This window comes from Neoarthrinium moseri, assembly GCF_022829205.1.
Source record: "Neoarthrinium moseri strain CBS 164.80 chromosome Unknown scaffold99_Wmoseri_CBS_16480, whole genome shotgun sequence".
NCBI classification, from domain to species: Eukaryota; Fungi; Ascomycota; class Sordariomycetes; order Amphisphaeriales; family Apiosporaceae; genus Neoarthrinium; species Neoarthrinium moseri.
Genome location: NW_026055213.1, coordinates 82,483 through 98,423, shown reverse-complemented (window position 1 = coordinate 98,423; position 15,941 = coordinate 82,483). Strand labels below are relative to the sequence as shown.

Here is a 15,941-nt window from a genome sequence, read left to right as displayed (position 1 = left end):
AGCAAGTGGTGGTCGCAAAATCAATGATTTCACCAGCAGCTAGCGCGAACACAGTGTTGCAGTTAAACATGGGCAGAGGTGAGTTGAATGACATGTTAGCAGTAACTCCATTCTTATTACTGACCCACGAAAGGTAAAACGTCTTGTATCCTGCCGATGGTAGCGGCGGTTCTAGCTGATGGAAAGCAACTTTCCCGGCTCATTGTTCCCAAGCCTTTGCTGGTACAGACTGCTCAGATTTTGCAAACAAAGCTAGGTGGCCTGTTGGGCCGCGATATCCTCCACATTCCGTTCTCACGCCGTACGCCAACCACATCCAAGTTCACAACTCTCTTCAGACAACTTCATCAAGAAACATTGACTTCCCGAGGTGTGATGCTCACCATGCCGGAGACTGTTCTCTCGTTCCAACTAAGTGGAATTCAACGCCTGAAAGACATACGATTAGATGAAGCGAGGGACATGATGCTGTTTCAACAATGGCTGACCGCAAAGTGCCGGGATGTGATCGATGAGTCCGACTTCAGTCTAGCTGTCAAGACCCAACTGATATATCCCAGCGGATCTCAGGAGCCCTTAGATGGCCATGCACTGCGATGGCATGCGTCTCAGAGCCTCCTAGATCTCATTGAAGGCCATTTGACGCCTTTGTGTAAGGAATTTCCTAAAAGTATCATCGTTGTCAGAAGGCGACATGGCTACCCGACTGTATACTTTCTAAAGCAAGAAGTTGAAGACGCCCTAACTAATCTCTTGGTGAACGACGTATCCTGTGGAAGACTGCAGAGTCTCCGTATGCCGGGACCCTGGACCCAAAAGATTGGAACTGAGATAACACGGGTTCTATCGGATGAAAATCTTATCCGCAAAAACTTCCGACGTGCAGCGAGACACTTCGCAGATCGAGAATCAGCTTATAAACTTCTTCTTCTCATCCGTGGACTTTTGAAACAGAAGATTCTTCTGTCATGCTTGAAGAAAAGATGGAATGTCCAATTTGGAATACACCCAGCGCGAGACCCAATCGCTGTCCCATTCGAGGCAAAGGGTGTGCCTCACGAACAAGCTGAATTTGGTCATCCCGACGCGGCTATCGCTTTCACCTGTTTGTCCTTCTACTATGGAGGAATCTCAAAATCCCAATTCAGCGAGGCGCTGCAGCATGTCTTAAGTTCTGATGATCCAACGACTGAATATGATCGTTGGATTAGTGAGGCTATGGTCCTTCCAACTACATTGCGGCAATGGAACAATTTGAATCTAGAAGATGAGCCGCAGATTGAAACTTTGTGGAGATCTCTACGATACCAAAGGAGTATTGTCAACCACTACCTGAATAACTTCGTATTTCCAGTCCATGCGAGGCAGTTCCTGGTGAAGCTCCAGGCCTCTGGCTGGGATTTGCCGCAGTTCTCTGCAGGAGGGAAGTTGAAGGCTAATGTTACAGTTGGGTTCTCGGGCACCAATGACAACAAACTGCTATTACCGCTTACAATCAAGCAAGACGATCTTCCCAGGCTAGTCGAGACCAACGCCAAGGTTCTGACATATCTTCTCAAAGATCGAAGCCGGGGCTACTACAAAGCTTCAGATGACTTTGGACGGCCGCTCTCAGAACCAAGTCTACTTCAGAAGATCAAGTCTCAAAAAATCAGATTGCTGATCGATGCTGGGGCATACATACTCGATCTGGACAACCAAGATCTAGCCCAAAAATGGCTCGAGATTGACACAGAAGCCAAAGCGGCAGTGTACTTCAGAAACGACAACAAAGCTTGGGTCAAGTACCGTGGCGGCAAGAAGCAAGATATCCCCTTGTTAGCGACACCGTTCGTCGATCGACTCGATCAGTGTGTGGTATACTTGGATCAGGCGCATACCCGAGGCACAGACTTCAAGTTTCCTCCACAGACACGCGGCGCTTTGACTTTGGCATTAGGACAGACCAAGGACCATACCGTACAAGTTAAGAGTTCCAACGAGGGAGCTGCGCTCCTGCTTTGAATAATAACGTGATTATAGCTGCAATGCGACTACGGCAACTGGAGACAACTCAATCCGTCACATTCTTCGCCCCTCCCGAGGTACACCAAAGCATTCTTGATGTCTGCGGCAAGAAACCAAAGTCTCTCATTGACTCTGCTGATGTTGTTTTCTGGCTTTTGGAACAGACTTGTCGAGCTAACGACACCTTACGCAATCTTTACATTGCTCAGGGTAGGGATTTTTGTCGTCGAACAGATGCGGCTTTCACAAACAGCCAGATGTTCGCAGATAAACGTCAGCGAGACGCGTACTTGAGTATTATCGAACAGCCAGAGAAACAGACACTGGAACAGTCTTACGGTGGAATCGAACCCAAGGTCGAAGCCAAAACCAATGGAACGCTGAAGCCCAGACTATCTTCCAAGCGACTCCAGAACATGACCGAGAAACTCGATACAATGCAGTATTCAGACTCAAGCGACTCTAGATCCGGATTTGATGTTCTTGGCGAAGTTGAACAGGAGCGTGAGGTTGAATATCAGGTGGAGGAAGTGCGATTGGCCAAGAAACCGCTCAAGCGCACTGCCTTGGTTTTCGAAAAGCTGCACAAATACCTGGACTATTTCCTTGAGACTGGCCATCTTCCGTCGAATCACAAGTTCAAGCACGCTTAGGCAGCAATTGCTAGAACTGCCATTGGACAGAAATACGACATTCGAGAGAGTCCATCTCGCCTTTTTGTGACGGAAGAGTTCTTACGAACTGTCCAGCTCAAAACTCACGAGCGGGCTAAGAACGACGACTATCTGGTAAGAGATACAGAGCCTGAACTACACATATTTAATGACTAACGCATCATAGCGCCCAGTTGAATGGGTTCTTTGGAGCACTACAAGCCAGACAGCTATAGTCATTATTCCGGAAGAGGCAGAGCTCATGATCCACCGCATCAAAGCTCAGGCACATCCGAAGTTACACTTAATCACCTACGCGCCCCCCGTAACAAAGCAGATGGTGGATCTGGGACAACTGAACTACTACAACGTCCCCGCTCTGCCCCCGAACCACGAATTCCCACAATGGCTGTCCATCGAATTGGGCATCTTCTCAGGACGCCTATACGTGGACCATGGGGAATGCCTGCCCATCAGAGACTATCTTGAGGAGCTCAGAGATGGCTATGAATACGACCCAGGAAAGACCATAGCATCAGTTACAGACGCTGAAGGCTTTCTTCTGGAGTGGTTGACATTTCGTCGTCGTGGGCAGGATGTCGTGCACACACCTATGGGTTTTCTGTGCCATGGCCGATTCTTGTCTAAGAACCACCCATTCTTTGGAACCAACTCAGTTGTTCCTATGAGCATTGATGAGACTTCTGTGGAGTCGGAAGTCGTCGCGGCGACAACCAACAGCTCTGCTGAGGAAAGCAACGAGGACGAGGATGACGTAGATGACGACAGCGAATGGGTATTGATGAGTGACGAAGACTCTCAGGAGTAGCCACGAAATGTTCGTGGCGATACTGGGCTTGGCTAAATGTCTGTTGGACTACGAAGAGACCGTGACAATTGCAGAATATGATTGGTAGCTAATTGCGTAGCTAGACCTGTGACCCGCATTTGGACTTTGAAAGTCACTCACTTGCTGAACTATTGTCGGTAGACGAGATCAATAGTATGACAAAAGACCCTTTGATTGCTGTTCAGCGTGAATGTGTACTTCTCATACCTCCGTTAAGAGCGAAATGTACGAGGCCGGATAATCACCCCAAGCTAATTCTCCTTTTTAGCAATATGAGACTGCTGTTGGCCACAACTCGGCTACTGACTATCTATTACCTTGTGGCACTTGCATATACTATCACTATAGTCAGCGATTAGTATCAGGTCGTGAACAGCGTTTCCTCTAGCTGAGTTAGTCTAAACTCTAATCATATACGGCTGACTATAGGGCGGCCCGGATAAGCGGGATTATCATCCGACAAGAGACGCCACGAACAGTATCAACAAGCCGCTGCGGGGTTAGTGGAATCTTCTGTTAACACCGAGTGTCTTGCATCATCACTTCAGGCCTGTGAGTGCAAGTACCCTGAGGGTTCCGGTGCGGTACCCCTCACGAGGTGGGGTTTCGTTGTATGAGCTGTAGCACGCAATTCTGAATACGGAGCGTTGGTGCCACCCAGCAGATTTGAGACACCGGTTGCCAATTGCGCGTGAGCAGTTGAGATCTTTGGCAAACACACCATTCACTTCCACCACCACAATCATCATCCACGCACGTCAACCGCCATGGCTTCGGATCTACCCGCTAGTCTGCAGGAGTCGGTCGCGAACTCGAAATGCGAGTATCGACGGCTGGGCAAGAGCGGTCTCAAGGTATCCGTTCCCATCTTTGGTTGCATGAGCTTCGGTGAACCGGCAGCCCAGTCGTGGGCCATCCCAGAGGAAGAGGTACGTAACAGCCTGATTCGGTACAGAATGGAAGACATGGAGCTCACAAGAACACCAGGCTCTGCCTCTGCTGAAGGCCGCGTACGACCGCGGCATGAACACGTGGGACACGGCCAACGTCTACTCGCAGGGCGCCAGCGAGGTCATCGTGGGCAAGGCGCTCAAGAAGTACGCCATCCCGCGGCACAAGGTCGTCATCATGACCAAGTGCTACGGGGCCGTGGGCGAGGAGCCCGGCGTGCGCCACTTCTTCATGCGCGACGCCGTCGAGCGCTCCAAGGACTACGTCAACCAGTACCACCTGTCGCGCGCCGCCATCTTCAACCAGGTCAACGCCTCCCTGCAGCGCCTCGACACCGACTACATCGACCTGCTGCAGATTCACCGCTTCGATTACAACACGCCCCTGGAGGAGACCATGAAGGCCCTGCACGACCTGGTCGAGTCCGGCAAGGTGCGGTACATTGGCGCGTCCTCGATGTGGGCGGTCAACTTTGCTCGCCTGCAATTCACCGCCGAGAAGAATGGCTGTATGTTTTCCGAATTCCATCATGAAGCAATAGTGTTATTGTCGTACTAACTTGACGAACAGGGACCAAGTTCATTTCGATGCAAAACCACTACAACCTCTTGTACCGTGAAGAGGAGCGGGAGATGAACCGCTTCTGCAACGACACCGGCGTGGGTCTGATCCCCTGGGCGCCACTGTGCCGCGGACACTTGGCGCGACCCCCCAGCGACTTTGGCACCACGGATCGTAGCAAGATCGAGAAGGACACGTCTCCGGGATCGCACGGGACGGTCGAGCCGGACTTGACCATCATCTCGCGCGTCCAGGAGATCGCACAGAAGCACGGCTGGAAAATGAGTCACGTCGCCCTAGCCTGGATCAACAAGCGCGTGTCCAGCCCCATCATTGGCTTCTCCAGCGTTGCGAGGATCGACGAGGCCATCGAGGCTGGCGGCAAGACGCTCACGGAAGAGGAAGAGAAGTACCTGGAGGAGTTGTACACGCCCAAGCAGATCGCAGGCCACACGTGATCCGTGGGAAACAAAAGGGGGGATACATGGCCTTGTTGGGTTTCCTACACAGTGAGCACAATCACATGGACTAAGATACATCTACTGCCTCCGCATTCAACTCCAGTGTACTCCTCGCTAATCCCATTGCGCGGTATACCTTCTCCACCCGTGTAAAGCTTTGTTCGTACAACTCCCGTCTGTGCTTGCGCTGACGGCCCCTGTCAATCGAGGGGGTGTAGCCTGCCAGCCCTAATCTGGCTGACGAGCGAGTTCCAGGAGGTGAGGAACTTGATCTTCATCTTCTCCTCTCCCTCAACGTCTCCCTTGAGGCGATATGCGTTGCGCATATGGTGGTACGCGAAGGCCTCCTGCGAGAGGTCGCGCCGGTCCCACTTTGTGACGATGTCAAGCCCCTTCTGGAAGCACTCGATGCCCTTGTCGTACTCGCCGAGCCCGACCATGATCCTGCCCTTCTGTCCGTAGAAGTTCTCCGTGTTGCGGCCCCAGCCGAAGAGGTCGTCGCGGATCGTTTCCAGGTAGTTGTCGGCTTCCTGGTAGAGGCCGCCGTCGACGAGGATGGCCCCCTTGATAAAGGCCGTGAAGTTGAGCCACTGTATGTCGTTGTCTGACTTCATATTCTCGGCGATTTCTTTGGCGAGATTGAAAACTCTGCCGTTGGCCGCCTGGATGGGCATCCCAGCGAACCTCGCTAACCGCCTTGTAATATGTACATCTGCAATAGTTCGAAAGCGTTGGCCCGGCTCGGTGTTGGCCCTGATGACATCCATGTGTGCTGTCATGAGGGCGAATGCAGCTTGGCGTATCTGCGGTAGACCCATACCGACGAGCACTGTCCAGAGACGGGTGAAAGGGTGAGCTGGCCCCAGTTTGATCTGGCTTAGGCCGGCCACATACCGCAGGAGAGACTCGGCGAGCTCGGGGCCGACACCGCCGAGCTGGAGGATGGTGCAGAGTGTAGCGCTGACCAGCCCGGGGTGCTGGTTTACGATCAGGGTCCCATATCGGTCGAAGCACTCCTCAAGCAGCTCAAAGCCTTCGGGAGAACTGCGCCGCTGTTCTATCAAGTCTGACACGACCCACATGTCCACCCACCATGAGGACGCAGTGTCCCCGCCCCAATTATAGTCGTGGGACGACAAGTCCCAGATGTGGTCGTCAAAGCGACTGGATGTGTAGCTCATAATGGCTTGGATGCAGTCTTCGGCCTCCTTCAGTAATTTCGGGGATTTAAGGCGTTGTGGAATAGGTGGCGAAGCACTATGCGTATGCCGTCGAGCTACCAACTGGTTGGTGGGCGAATGAGGTTGGACTTGGTTCAAGTGACGCTTGAATCTCTTGGAGCCTATTTGCCGGCCCCGGATCACGGGGAGAGTCGGCGTCGCGCCTTGGTCGACTTTGGTTTTAATTCGTTCTGCCTCCTGGCTCTTCAGATTCTTGGTCAAGCCCCAATTCTGGTCACCATGTTAACTGCCATGTCCAGGATACAGTTCCTTCTCCGCAGACCGTATGGGCTTACCTTTATTCGGGACTTGTACATCTTCAGTCTGCAATCTACGTCAACACGAATTCCATTCAGCCTGACTTGTCACAGGTGGGTGCTACATACGTGGCGTAGAAGTCGTGTTCCTTCTCCATGAAGTCCGCCACCTCCTTCAAGGTCTTCCGTTCATCCCAATACAGCCTCGTGATGGTGTCCCTGTGGAGGTCCCAGTCCAGCCGGCTTGCATAGTCACTCTTGGGTCGGACCGCGAGCGCCATCTTGCACAAGGCGCCGCGATCATGGACGGAACTCAGCTGCGAGACTCAGGCCGGCTGCTATGAGATATCCGAGATGCGACAGGAACAGGGCCTGTGCCAAGGGGAGGGGCCGATGATTGCGGCCTCAGAGACGAAGCGATAGCGCCACTTCGAATGCGCAGACTCGGACATATCTGTTGACGCGCAAGGGCCGCGATGAAGCACCAAGGTGCAAGTCCAGCAAGACACGGACAGGCGGCAGTGGTGCGTGCGTGCGTGTGTGCGGTGTCGAGGTTCTTCTTATCTGGACGTGGCCCGAAGAGAGGATCTGAGAGACAGACCAGGGTCTTGCGGGGATGCCGTGCCAGGGCAGACGGCCGGGGTTCGGCAGTATTGGTGCCATTCCACACTCAAGCCACCTGGGAACTGCAGCATTGGCTGGGCCCGGGCGACCCAATGGACTGGGATCGCCAACGGGTGATCATGCAACTAAGCGCCGTTCCGGCAAATTTGGGGGGCCAGATGTTTGCCAGCCCGCCCTCCCCGGGTGATCGAGGCAAGGGAAGCAGGATGACGATGCGTCCGTCGAAAGGCGTGGATGAGTCATCTGCAGGCTGAAGCACGATATTTGACACGCCTAACCAGCCCGTGAAGAGAGGTCGACGCAGCCATCTTGCTGCTCACCGGTTCTTTGTTTGGCCGGCTCGACAGGACATGCATATCATATCATGTCTTCGGCCAGCGTGGGGTATAGTGGTGCCATATGTATGCCTCGACCCCGGTATATTGCTACTGTACCCTTTATCTGTGGTCGACGCCCAGCAGCAATGAAACAGATGCAGTGCTTTCCTCCAACCACCCCTCGTGTATCGGCGGCCGCGACAGACTGCGACGGTAAGCTGACCGCATCTGTATGCACCTTGCGCGTATAGCACGAGCCTGCTTTCCCCTGAACGTGTGCCTTTGCGGTTCTTGGAATAGGTTGCTGGGAGCCTGTGTGCTGTAACTATAACATCACGCACTGCGCTGCTAATGATGAGACAGGGTATTGACCCGGGCACAGGTTCAGGACTGTTCATGAGTGTAAGTATGAGGTGCGCCTTTTCTCCGTCTCGAGCCAGGCTATAGGCACAAGGCGCAGAGAGAGCGGTGACCCGTGACAAGGTCTGACCTGTCTTTGCCTCTGGTGGAAATCAGACGAAACGTGGGCGACCTTTGTCACACGCACCCACCCGTTCGGGATGGCCCAGCGACACGGGTCAGCCAGCCTGCAGCGAGCCATCGCGATCCAGCGACGGCAGTTCTCACTGCGACGTTGATGCTTGTCGGACATCTAGGCATCACGTGTGATCCCTAGACGGTGGTTGTCTCCAGAGACAGTGGCCTCACCACATTACGTACCTATGTATGCTACCATCGCCTCCCCCTCTGCCGTCTCTTTCAAGGTTATGCGGCACCGGGGTAGCCCGGAGCTGGTAGCCCTACTGCCCTATCTCTAAAAATGGCAATCTGCTAACCTTGCCAGGCTGCGCTAAGACCCGACCTTCAAGCTAATGCCTGCCTGGGCGGGAAACTAGCGGGTCGGGGGGTCACTGGTGAGGTGTGCCTTGACTTAGTGGGCTCGCTTGCCGAATGGCTCCTACTGCGGTACACATGCGCATTGGAAGCCTGTCGAATAGGAGGGGATAAGCACGAGATATTAACTTATGGTACAGTGAAGTTTCCTCCGTCAATGGAAGCCTGCACGTGTTTCCAAAGGAAACCACTGACTCTGCAGGTCGCGCATTGTGTGAGTTTCGGCTTTCTTATTTCCCGCCACCAGAACATCTCGCTTAGGTCTCTGTAACTGTCTTGCATGATTCCATCCACCAGAGCTACTGGAGCTACAAGAGCTACAGGAGCCACTTCCGGACGCCAACCACGTGGTTACACCCAGGCATTTGAAGGCCAGGCTTGATCTTTGAAGCTAAACAAGGCAACTCGTGTAACGGCAACTACCATAGTATGCAGCCTGGATAGAAACCTCTTCCCTTTGCCATTCAAATGACAAGCCCCCCAAACAATGAAAAGGAACTACCAATTTGCCTCGCGAAATTAGAGTCCAGTCCGTGCCGCCCGTATCCTAGCAGGCAAAGTCTCGCATGCACCGCACTTTAGGGTCGCTCGACGGCGCAGCCATCATCTAAGGCTCAGCCCACCCAGCACTCCTTACTGATGTTGGCAAGGCTCGGTTCCAGCGGCCAATGAGAAGCGCCGCGTCTGGCTATCCCCGACCACACGCTAGATCCTTCCCGCAACTAAGTCATATCACAGGGCTATTTCAGGGATATCGGCCTGTGTCTACTTACGATGATCGTGGGGCTGTACGCTTGGCTGATTCCATCCAAGGCTCATAACAAAATCCGTGCCACTTGCTGCTCATTATTTGTTCCTTTCGATCTCTTCTCGAAGTTGTTTCTTCTGTCTGTTTGACACGTTCTGTCCGATAACTACATCCACCGTGCACCGGTCTGCCCAGCTCTAGCATACTCGCAGTATAATCACCAACACCACTCGCTGGAGGAAGACATATAACTCCCATCGCAAATATGAATACTACAACCACAGACACGAAGCCGGAGGCGGCCCACGAGATGCCGGCGCACCACCCCTCAGACCCTCAAGTTGCCTTGTCTCCGTCACCGCAACCCACGTACCACAACGACGGGCCTCACATATCGCAACCACAGTCGCCATACCAGAACGATGCGCAGCACGTAGCACAACCCCAACCGACTTACCAGGGCAATGGACAGCACGATCAGAACAAGGCAGCGCCCCAGCAAACCCATATGGTGCACCCAACACCGCTGGCGCAGCTGGGCGCCATGCCAGCTCTCATCGACTGTCCTTTCTGCAGCCACCGGGGCCCGACCCGTGTTGACGAACACAGCTCTAGCACCACCATGTAAGAGAATACCACCCATAGAGTGCAATTGACTGCAGTGCGACTAACATGGTGTTTCCTGGTAGTCTCGCAGGTATCGGCATAGGCTGTCTCTGCATCTGTCTCGCCTGTCTGCCGTGCATGCTGCACTGGTTCTACGATGTTGACCACTACTGCACCCACTGCAACCAGCGCGTGTGTTTCGTCCCCAACGGCGGCATCCCGCAACCCGTCCACCCCCAACAGGGCGCACCGCAGCACTACGTCATGGGACCGCAGCCACAGTACGGCGCGCAAACGAAGACGCAGGAACAGCAGCAACAGGCACCGCGTCAGTACAGTTAGCCGGGGAACAGGTTATGGGGGGTGGAATGAGGACCAGCGTGGAGTACTAATGAGAACATATTGAATTGATACCAAGAAAATGTTTTCGGGGCAAGCAACATATCGTCCCGAGTTGATGGAGTTTGCGATTATTTCCTGGGCTGGGCGCTCGCCTGTAGCAAGTTTCCGGCACAGCAATCGTACATATTTTTGGACCAGACGAAGACCTGGAGAGCTAGAAACTGTATAAATGAAATGAGTATTTACATTTCCAACATCAGTATCTCGACAAGTGTACCATCGTAAAGAAAATACCAAATTCTCGCGACTAGAGCCCAGTTCGCCGTACAACCTACCATGCGTTGAATGTTGGCGACGCGTGGAATATAATATTCATAACCAACCGAATCCATGTGACGATACACGGTAAAGCCAGACTTGAAACTGGGACACAATAACATAGGTTATCTTTCTATGTTGATGCGATCGCTTTGTTATATATATGTTACATGTCGAGAACAGATCTTGTTGGTGGTTATCTCACATCGGATGGGAACACGGACAGGGTCAAGCCGTTGCAGATACTAGAAGTCGTATCGAGAAAGTCTATATATCTATGCACTAGACTCATATAGTAGGCGACAGTAGGTCTGTCTGTCCCATGTTTTCCTCCCTAGCCATTTTATATATCTTACCTCTTATGTCTATGTCATGCGTCCTATGGTGCGTCCTTGACGCCTCCTTCCACCAGTTGAAATGAACAATGAAATAGAATGTTCCATCTTCTTAAATTTGAGCGCATAAACGTCATTCAAAGATTAGTTCATTTCTCAGAGCGTTGACGAGTGCATTCTGCTTGAAGCCTCCGTGCCATACCGTTCACATACTTTGTCGAAGGGGTTGAGGGCAACGGGGCAGCAGCCATGCTCATGCATCCATCCGTGGAGTAACCCGAAACACGAGAACTACGCTCTGGTATTGATTAACGGGCGTTGTCTACTTGCATTGCGATAATTACGAGCTGGCTGACCTCGAGGTTGATGTCTTCCATGGATATAGAATTAAGAGACCTCAGCAGCATGAGCAGCATCCCTGCTGGACTTTCTTAACCCCGGAAAAGCGCCAGCCTTGGGAATTGGAGCATTCCGGTACGAGAAAACTCCAAGAGCCTGAGATATAATCCGGGTCAATATCGATCAGCACTGCGACGGTGATACAAGTTGCGGGGGGGAAACAAGGAAGGTCACATACGCACATACGAGCTCCAGCACATAAGCAGTGCCACATGGGTACCGTAACATGATTGGCTCAACGTTTGACAGCTTTGGCTCTTTTACGACTGAATCTGGGGTTTGACGCCGAGCTTCACGTTACCATCGAGAGTCTCCGCCAATCATCAGAGCTGACAAGTTTGTGTTATGCCCGGTAAGCTTATATACATGAGACTCGATCATATGAGCATTTTCAACGCACTCATCACAGGCCTCCGTAGATATAAGAACATATACCTATCGATCTTGATATTTTCTTTGCATCTGTATTTAAGGACTAGGATATTGAGGATTATCGCTGTACAGGCCGACTTCAGAAAATAGCAAGCCCCTTGTCATAAGAGTCCCAGCTAATCAGTATCATGGAGACTCCTATCATGACGACGTTATTGGTGTTCTTCATGCTCATAATGCCTGAAATGGCAACTTCCTTCACACTGACCTCCAAGCGGCCCCTCTCACCCACCTCCTGGACCCGGTCGGAGCGCGACGGCTGCCCGCGCTCCCTGACGCCCGGCGAGTTCGAGTTCCCACACTACATCACGCAGATCTCGGCGGCGCACCCGGACACGGCGTATGGCCCGTCGTACTTTGGCAAGTTCACGCCCAACGACGTGTCGAGCATCTTCTCGTTCGACATCCCGGCGTCGCGTGCCGACGCCAACTGCACCCTCGAGTTCCTGTTCCCGCGCCAGGACCAGCTGCGCACCTCGAGCTTCACGTACAGCGGCGGCGGCAGCTTCTTCTTCACCGGCTACGACATCGGCAGCTGCCCCGGCCCGGACACCACGTTCAACAACCAGCCCCGGCCGGGCCCGTTTCCGCCGTTTCCGCCGGTGCACATGGAGCCCGGCTTCGCGTACACGATCGACATTGGGCCATGTTATGTCAGTGCTGGGACTTGTGTTAGTGGACGTAAGTGTTTCTTCCCATTGAGAATGCTCAAAGAGAGGGGCAGGTAGGGGTGGTGTTTGCTGACGAGATTGCAGTCACGAGCACAAATGATTCGTACTTTGAATTCTTCCAGGACTATGACGAGTGTCCCATTGGCGTTTATACATCCTACAGCTACGGATTACCTTGCGAACCGCCATTTTGCTAGGTCATTCGTTTGGCGTGGTATTATCCCACAAAGTTTGCTAAAAGTCCGAATAGATGTAATCAGTCGAATGGAAGCCTTTATTAATAATTGCATATATTGAACACGGTATTCCTACTGTACATAACACAGGTGATATCTATGTAAAAGTTGAAGCAGGGGCAAGCAGGCACAATACGCCCCGGACTAATACAGTCGGTTCTCTTTAGTGGGGTTATCCGATTAGATAAGGCGTCCCCTACAGACTTCAGGCGACATCAAGGGACCTGAAGGCGCTAAAGATAAATTGTGGGGGGAGGGGTAGGTAAGGTCGTCAATGCCCAAAATTTACCTGGTGGCGTTGAAATTTTGGAAAAGAGTCATCGGTGACATCGAAGACGTCAAATAAATCCAGACGTCGCCGCGTCCGCCTCTCTTCGACCGCCCCCAAACTCATGCCACATAGCGGCATTACTTCGTATACTCCTACCTAGTACCGACAACCACAGCGACCATGGCTGAGTCGAACCCTTCTCCTGCGGTTCAGGCCGCCGCACCCCACGAACCACCCCACGTCTACAAGGCTAACGAGGGCTACGATGTCTCGGTGAGCCAAGAGGTGCCTCGCGGCCTTGCCCAACCCTCGGCCCCCCAGGAAGCTGCCGACGGCGACGAGGAGGATTTCGAAGACATCTTCGAGGAGGACGACGAGTTCGGAGACGATGACGGCGCCGACCTCACCAAGAACTACAACCGCCAGCGCCAGCTCAACAGCGGCGCCTTGGTGCTGCCGAGGGCCAACCAGCAGAAGCCCGCCGCCAATACTTTCGCCAGCGTCGACGATCAGATATCGGCCCTCTCGAAACATGCCGCCAAGATCCGCCTAGACGATGTCAAGGACACCCAGGACAGAGACAAGGACAAGGCGGACAGGGCGACGAGCGACCAGGTGCTGGACCAGCGCACGCGTATGATTCTCCTGCAGATGATCAACCGCGATGTCCTTGGTGAAGTGCACGGCGCCATCAGCACAGGAAAGGAGGCGAACGTCTACGGTGCAGTCGCATACGAGGCCGACGGCTCGAGGATACAGAGGGCCGTTAAGGTCTACAAGACCGCCATCCTAAGTTTCAAGGACCGAGAACGGTATATCACTGGCGAACACCGATTCAAGTCTGGCGCCGAGAAAGGCAACAACCGCAAGATGGTTAAGCTGTGGGCCGAGAAGGAGTTCAGAAACCTGCGAAGAATACACGCTGCTGGCATTCCCTGCCCCGAGCCTATTCACCTAAAGCTACATGTCTTGGCCATGGGCTTTTTGGGCGACCGTAGAGGTTGGGCCTACCCGCGACTCCGAGATGCTACCATTGACGGAGATGACGCCGATCAAGTGTGGCACTCCCTGTACCTTCAGCTTATGGGTGTCATGCGACGGATGTACCAAGTATGCAGGCTGGTGCACGCCGATCTCAGCGAGTATAACATTCTTTACAACGACAAGAAGCTATACATTATCGATGTGTCTCAGAGTGTGGAGCACGACCATCCCAGATCTTTGGAGTTCTTACGTATGGATATCAAGAACACGGGCGACTTCTTCCGGAAACAGGGTGTCGATACTTTGAGTGATCGGACAATCTTTGACTTCATCTCAGCGCCCGAGGGGGCAGTGGAGGAGCCTGGGATGTCCGAAACTCTGGAGCGCCTCTACACTTCACGGTCGCCCACTGACGACACCGAGGATGGCCAGGCGCAACAGGAGGTCGACAACGAAGTGTTCCGAAACCAGTACATCCCGCAGACGCTGGAACAGGTCTACGATATCGAAAAGGATGCGCAAAAGATTGGAGCCGGGCAGGGCGATCAGCTTGTGTACCGAAACCTCTTGGCAGACCAAGTTGTCCCTGCCAAGACGGGCTCCGAGGCCAGCTCCGAGGATGAGGATGATGAAGGCGCGGCATTGGATAGCGATGGAACTGATGACGAGAGCAAGTTCGAGAAGGGCCAACCGAGAGGCAAGAGATTCCAAGACAAGGACGAGAAAAAGGTATGTTTTCAATGTTCCAGGCATCATATTTTTCCCCTGGGCCAACTCGGGATACCCGACAACAGCATCACCAGTACAGCTCTTCCCATCAAGAATGGGGTGCGTTGTTGTCGTTGGCTGTTCCGGAGTATCATCTCTGTGAAGGATGCATACTGACATTTCACAGCATCATAAACAGGCCGTCAAAGAGGAGAAGCGCGAGAAGAGGAAAGAGAAGATGCCAAAACACGTCAAGAAGAGGCTTGTGTCTGAAAAATCACGTGGGAAGAAATAGACGCGCTGGATTGATCAATAAAAGTACAGAAGCGCCTTCCGCCTTCCACAGCATTGCATCGCCACAGCCATGCCGATAAGTAACATGACCTGAGTCGCACACTATATTACCTGGTACTAGCAGAAACCGGCTGGGTCTTCCGCTTCAGACTACCAGTCATATGAGCTGTAAGTACTTCTTAGTTGAATGGCTGCCTTCAGGCCTGGGTCAGTATATCTTTCACTCTTCCCATGTTCCTGACAATCGAATGATGAAGTTCTATAAGCCCTGATCTAGGATGAAGCTTTGCTGCGTTTTCAACCTTTGATAACCGCGAGCTTCAACCAGACCTGGAGGTCCTGATCTACCTTAAACGGTTGGCTGATGTTAAAGAAGAGCTCTGACGGTTGAGATGCGTACTCTGGTGACAAAAAGGAAGTCCTGGCCCCCTTGATCACCATTCCCGCAAATTGCGACCGCCTGCCTTGAGACTCTTCGATGCTCAGAGCGAAGGCATCGTCATTTTCCAAAGATGGGACTTACAATATAAATCACGCATTAGCCAACCTCGTAATCTTGAGAGTCTCATAGATACTCTCATAGCCAAATCTCTACTCACGGGGTTGGAGGAGTGATGTTTCTTTTGGTGAACGAAAGCCACCTGCGTGATGCAAGTGCTACTTACAAGGATTATCGAAAAAAAAAATTCCGAATTCTTTTGCCAAAGAAATTATTTCACTGCAGATTTAGCCCCTCTCACGCGGGTAAACTATAGCGGGTTTGATGAGCGCGATCACAAACGAGAGCTCTTTCAAAATGCCC

The 15,941-nt window shown here is 52.7% G+C and overlaps 7 protein-coding genes across 7 annotated transcripts; 6 read left to right on the top strand and 1 right to left on the bottom strand.

Moving 5' to 3' along the window:
• Positions 1–68: 68 nt before the first annotated feature.
• JN550_012974 (uncharacterized protein) lies at positions 69–2,004 on the top strand (the record flags this gene model as incomplete). The annotated part of the gene is made up of 2 exons (XM_049311510.1): positions 69–78; positions 134–2,004. The coding sequence occupies 2 exons, from the start codon at positions 69–71 to the stop codon at positions 2,002–2,004; spliced, it is 1,881 nt and encodes a 626-aa protein (XP_049165089.1).
• Positions 2,005–2,027: 23 nt separating this feature from the next.
• Positions 2,028–3,489, top strand: JN550_012973 (uncharacterized protein; the record flags this gene model as incomplete). The annotated part of the gene is made up of 3 exons (XM_049311509.1): positions 2,028–2,632; positions 2,675–2,795; positions 2,848–3,489. 3 exons carry the CDS (start codon positions 2,028–2,030, stop codon positions 3,487–3,489), a joined length of 1,368 nt encoding a protein of 455 aa, XP_049165088.1.
• A 788-nt stretch (positions 3,490–4,277) lies between these two features.
• JN550_012972 (uncharacterized protein) lies at positions 4,278–5,480 on the top strand (the record flags this gene model as incomplete). Its single annotated transcript, XM_049311508.1, has 3 exons — positions 4,278–4,439; positions 4,498–4,969; positions 5,032–5,480. 3 exons carry the CDS (start codon positions 4,278–4,280, stop codon positions 5,478–5,480), a joined length of 1,083 nt encoding a protein of 360 aa, XP_049165087.1.
• A 203-nt stretch (positions 5,481–5,683) lies between these two features.
• JN550_012971 (uncharacterized protein) lies at positions 5,684–7,241 on the bottom strand (the record flags this gene model as incomplete). Its single annotated transcript, XM_049311506.1, has 3 exons — positions 5,684–6,934; positions 7,000–7,027; positions 7,090–7,241. The coding sequence occupies 3 exons, from the start codon at positions 7,239–7,241 to the stop codon at positions 5,684–5,686; spliced, it is 1,431 nt and encodes a 476-aa protein (XP_049165086.1).
• A 2,567-nt stretch (positions 7,242–9,808) lies between these two features.
• JN550_012970 (uncharacterized protein) lies at positions 9,809–10,491 on the top strand (the record flags this gene model as incomplete). Its single annotated transcript, XM_049311505.1, has 2 exons — positions 9,809–10,167; positions 10,233–10,491. The coding sequence occupies 2 exons, from the start codon at positions 9,809–9,811 to the stop codon at positions 10,489–10,491; spliced, it is 618 nt and encodes a 205-aa protein (XP_049165085.1).
• Positions 10,492–12,151: 1,660 nt separating this feature from the next.
• JN550_012969 (uncharacterized protein) lies at positions 12,152–12,843 on the top strand (the record flags this gene model as incomplete). Its single annotated transcript, XM_049311504.1, has 2 exons — positions 12,152–12,656; positions 12,731–12,843. 2 exons carry the CDS (start codon positions 12,152–12,154, stop codon positions 12,841–12,843), a joined length of 618 nt encoding a protein of 205 aa, XP_049165084.1.
• Positions 12,844–13,333: 490 nt separating this feature from the next.
• On the top strand, positions 13,334–15,140 carry JN550_012968 (uncharacterized protein; the record flags this gene model as incomplete). Its single annotated transcript, XM_049311503.1, has 2 exons — positions 13,334–14,866; positions 15,033–15,140. 2 exons carry the CDS (start codon positions 13,334–13,336, stop codon positions 15,138–15,140), a joined length of 1,641 nt encoding a protein of 546 aa, XP_049165083.1.
• Between the last annotated feature and the right edge of the window lie 801 nt (positions 15,141–15,941).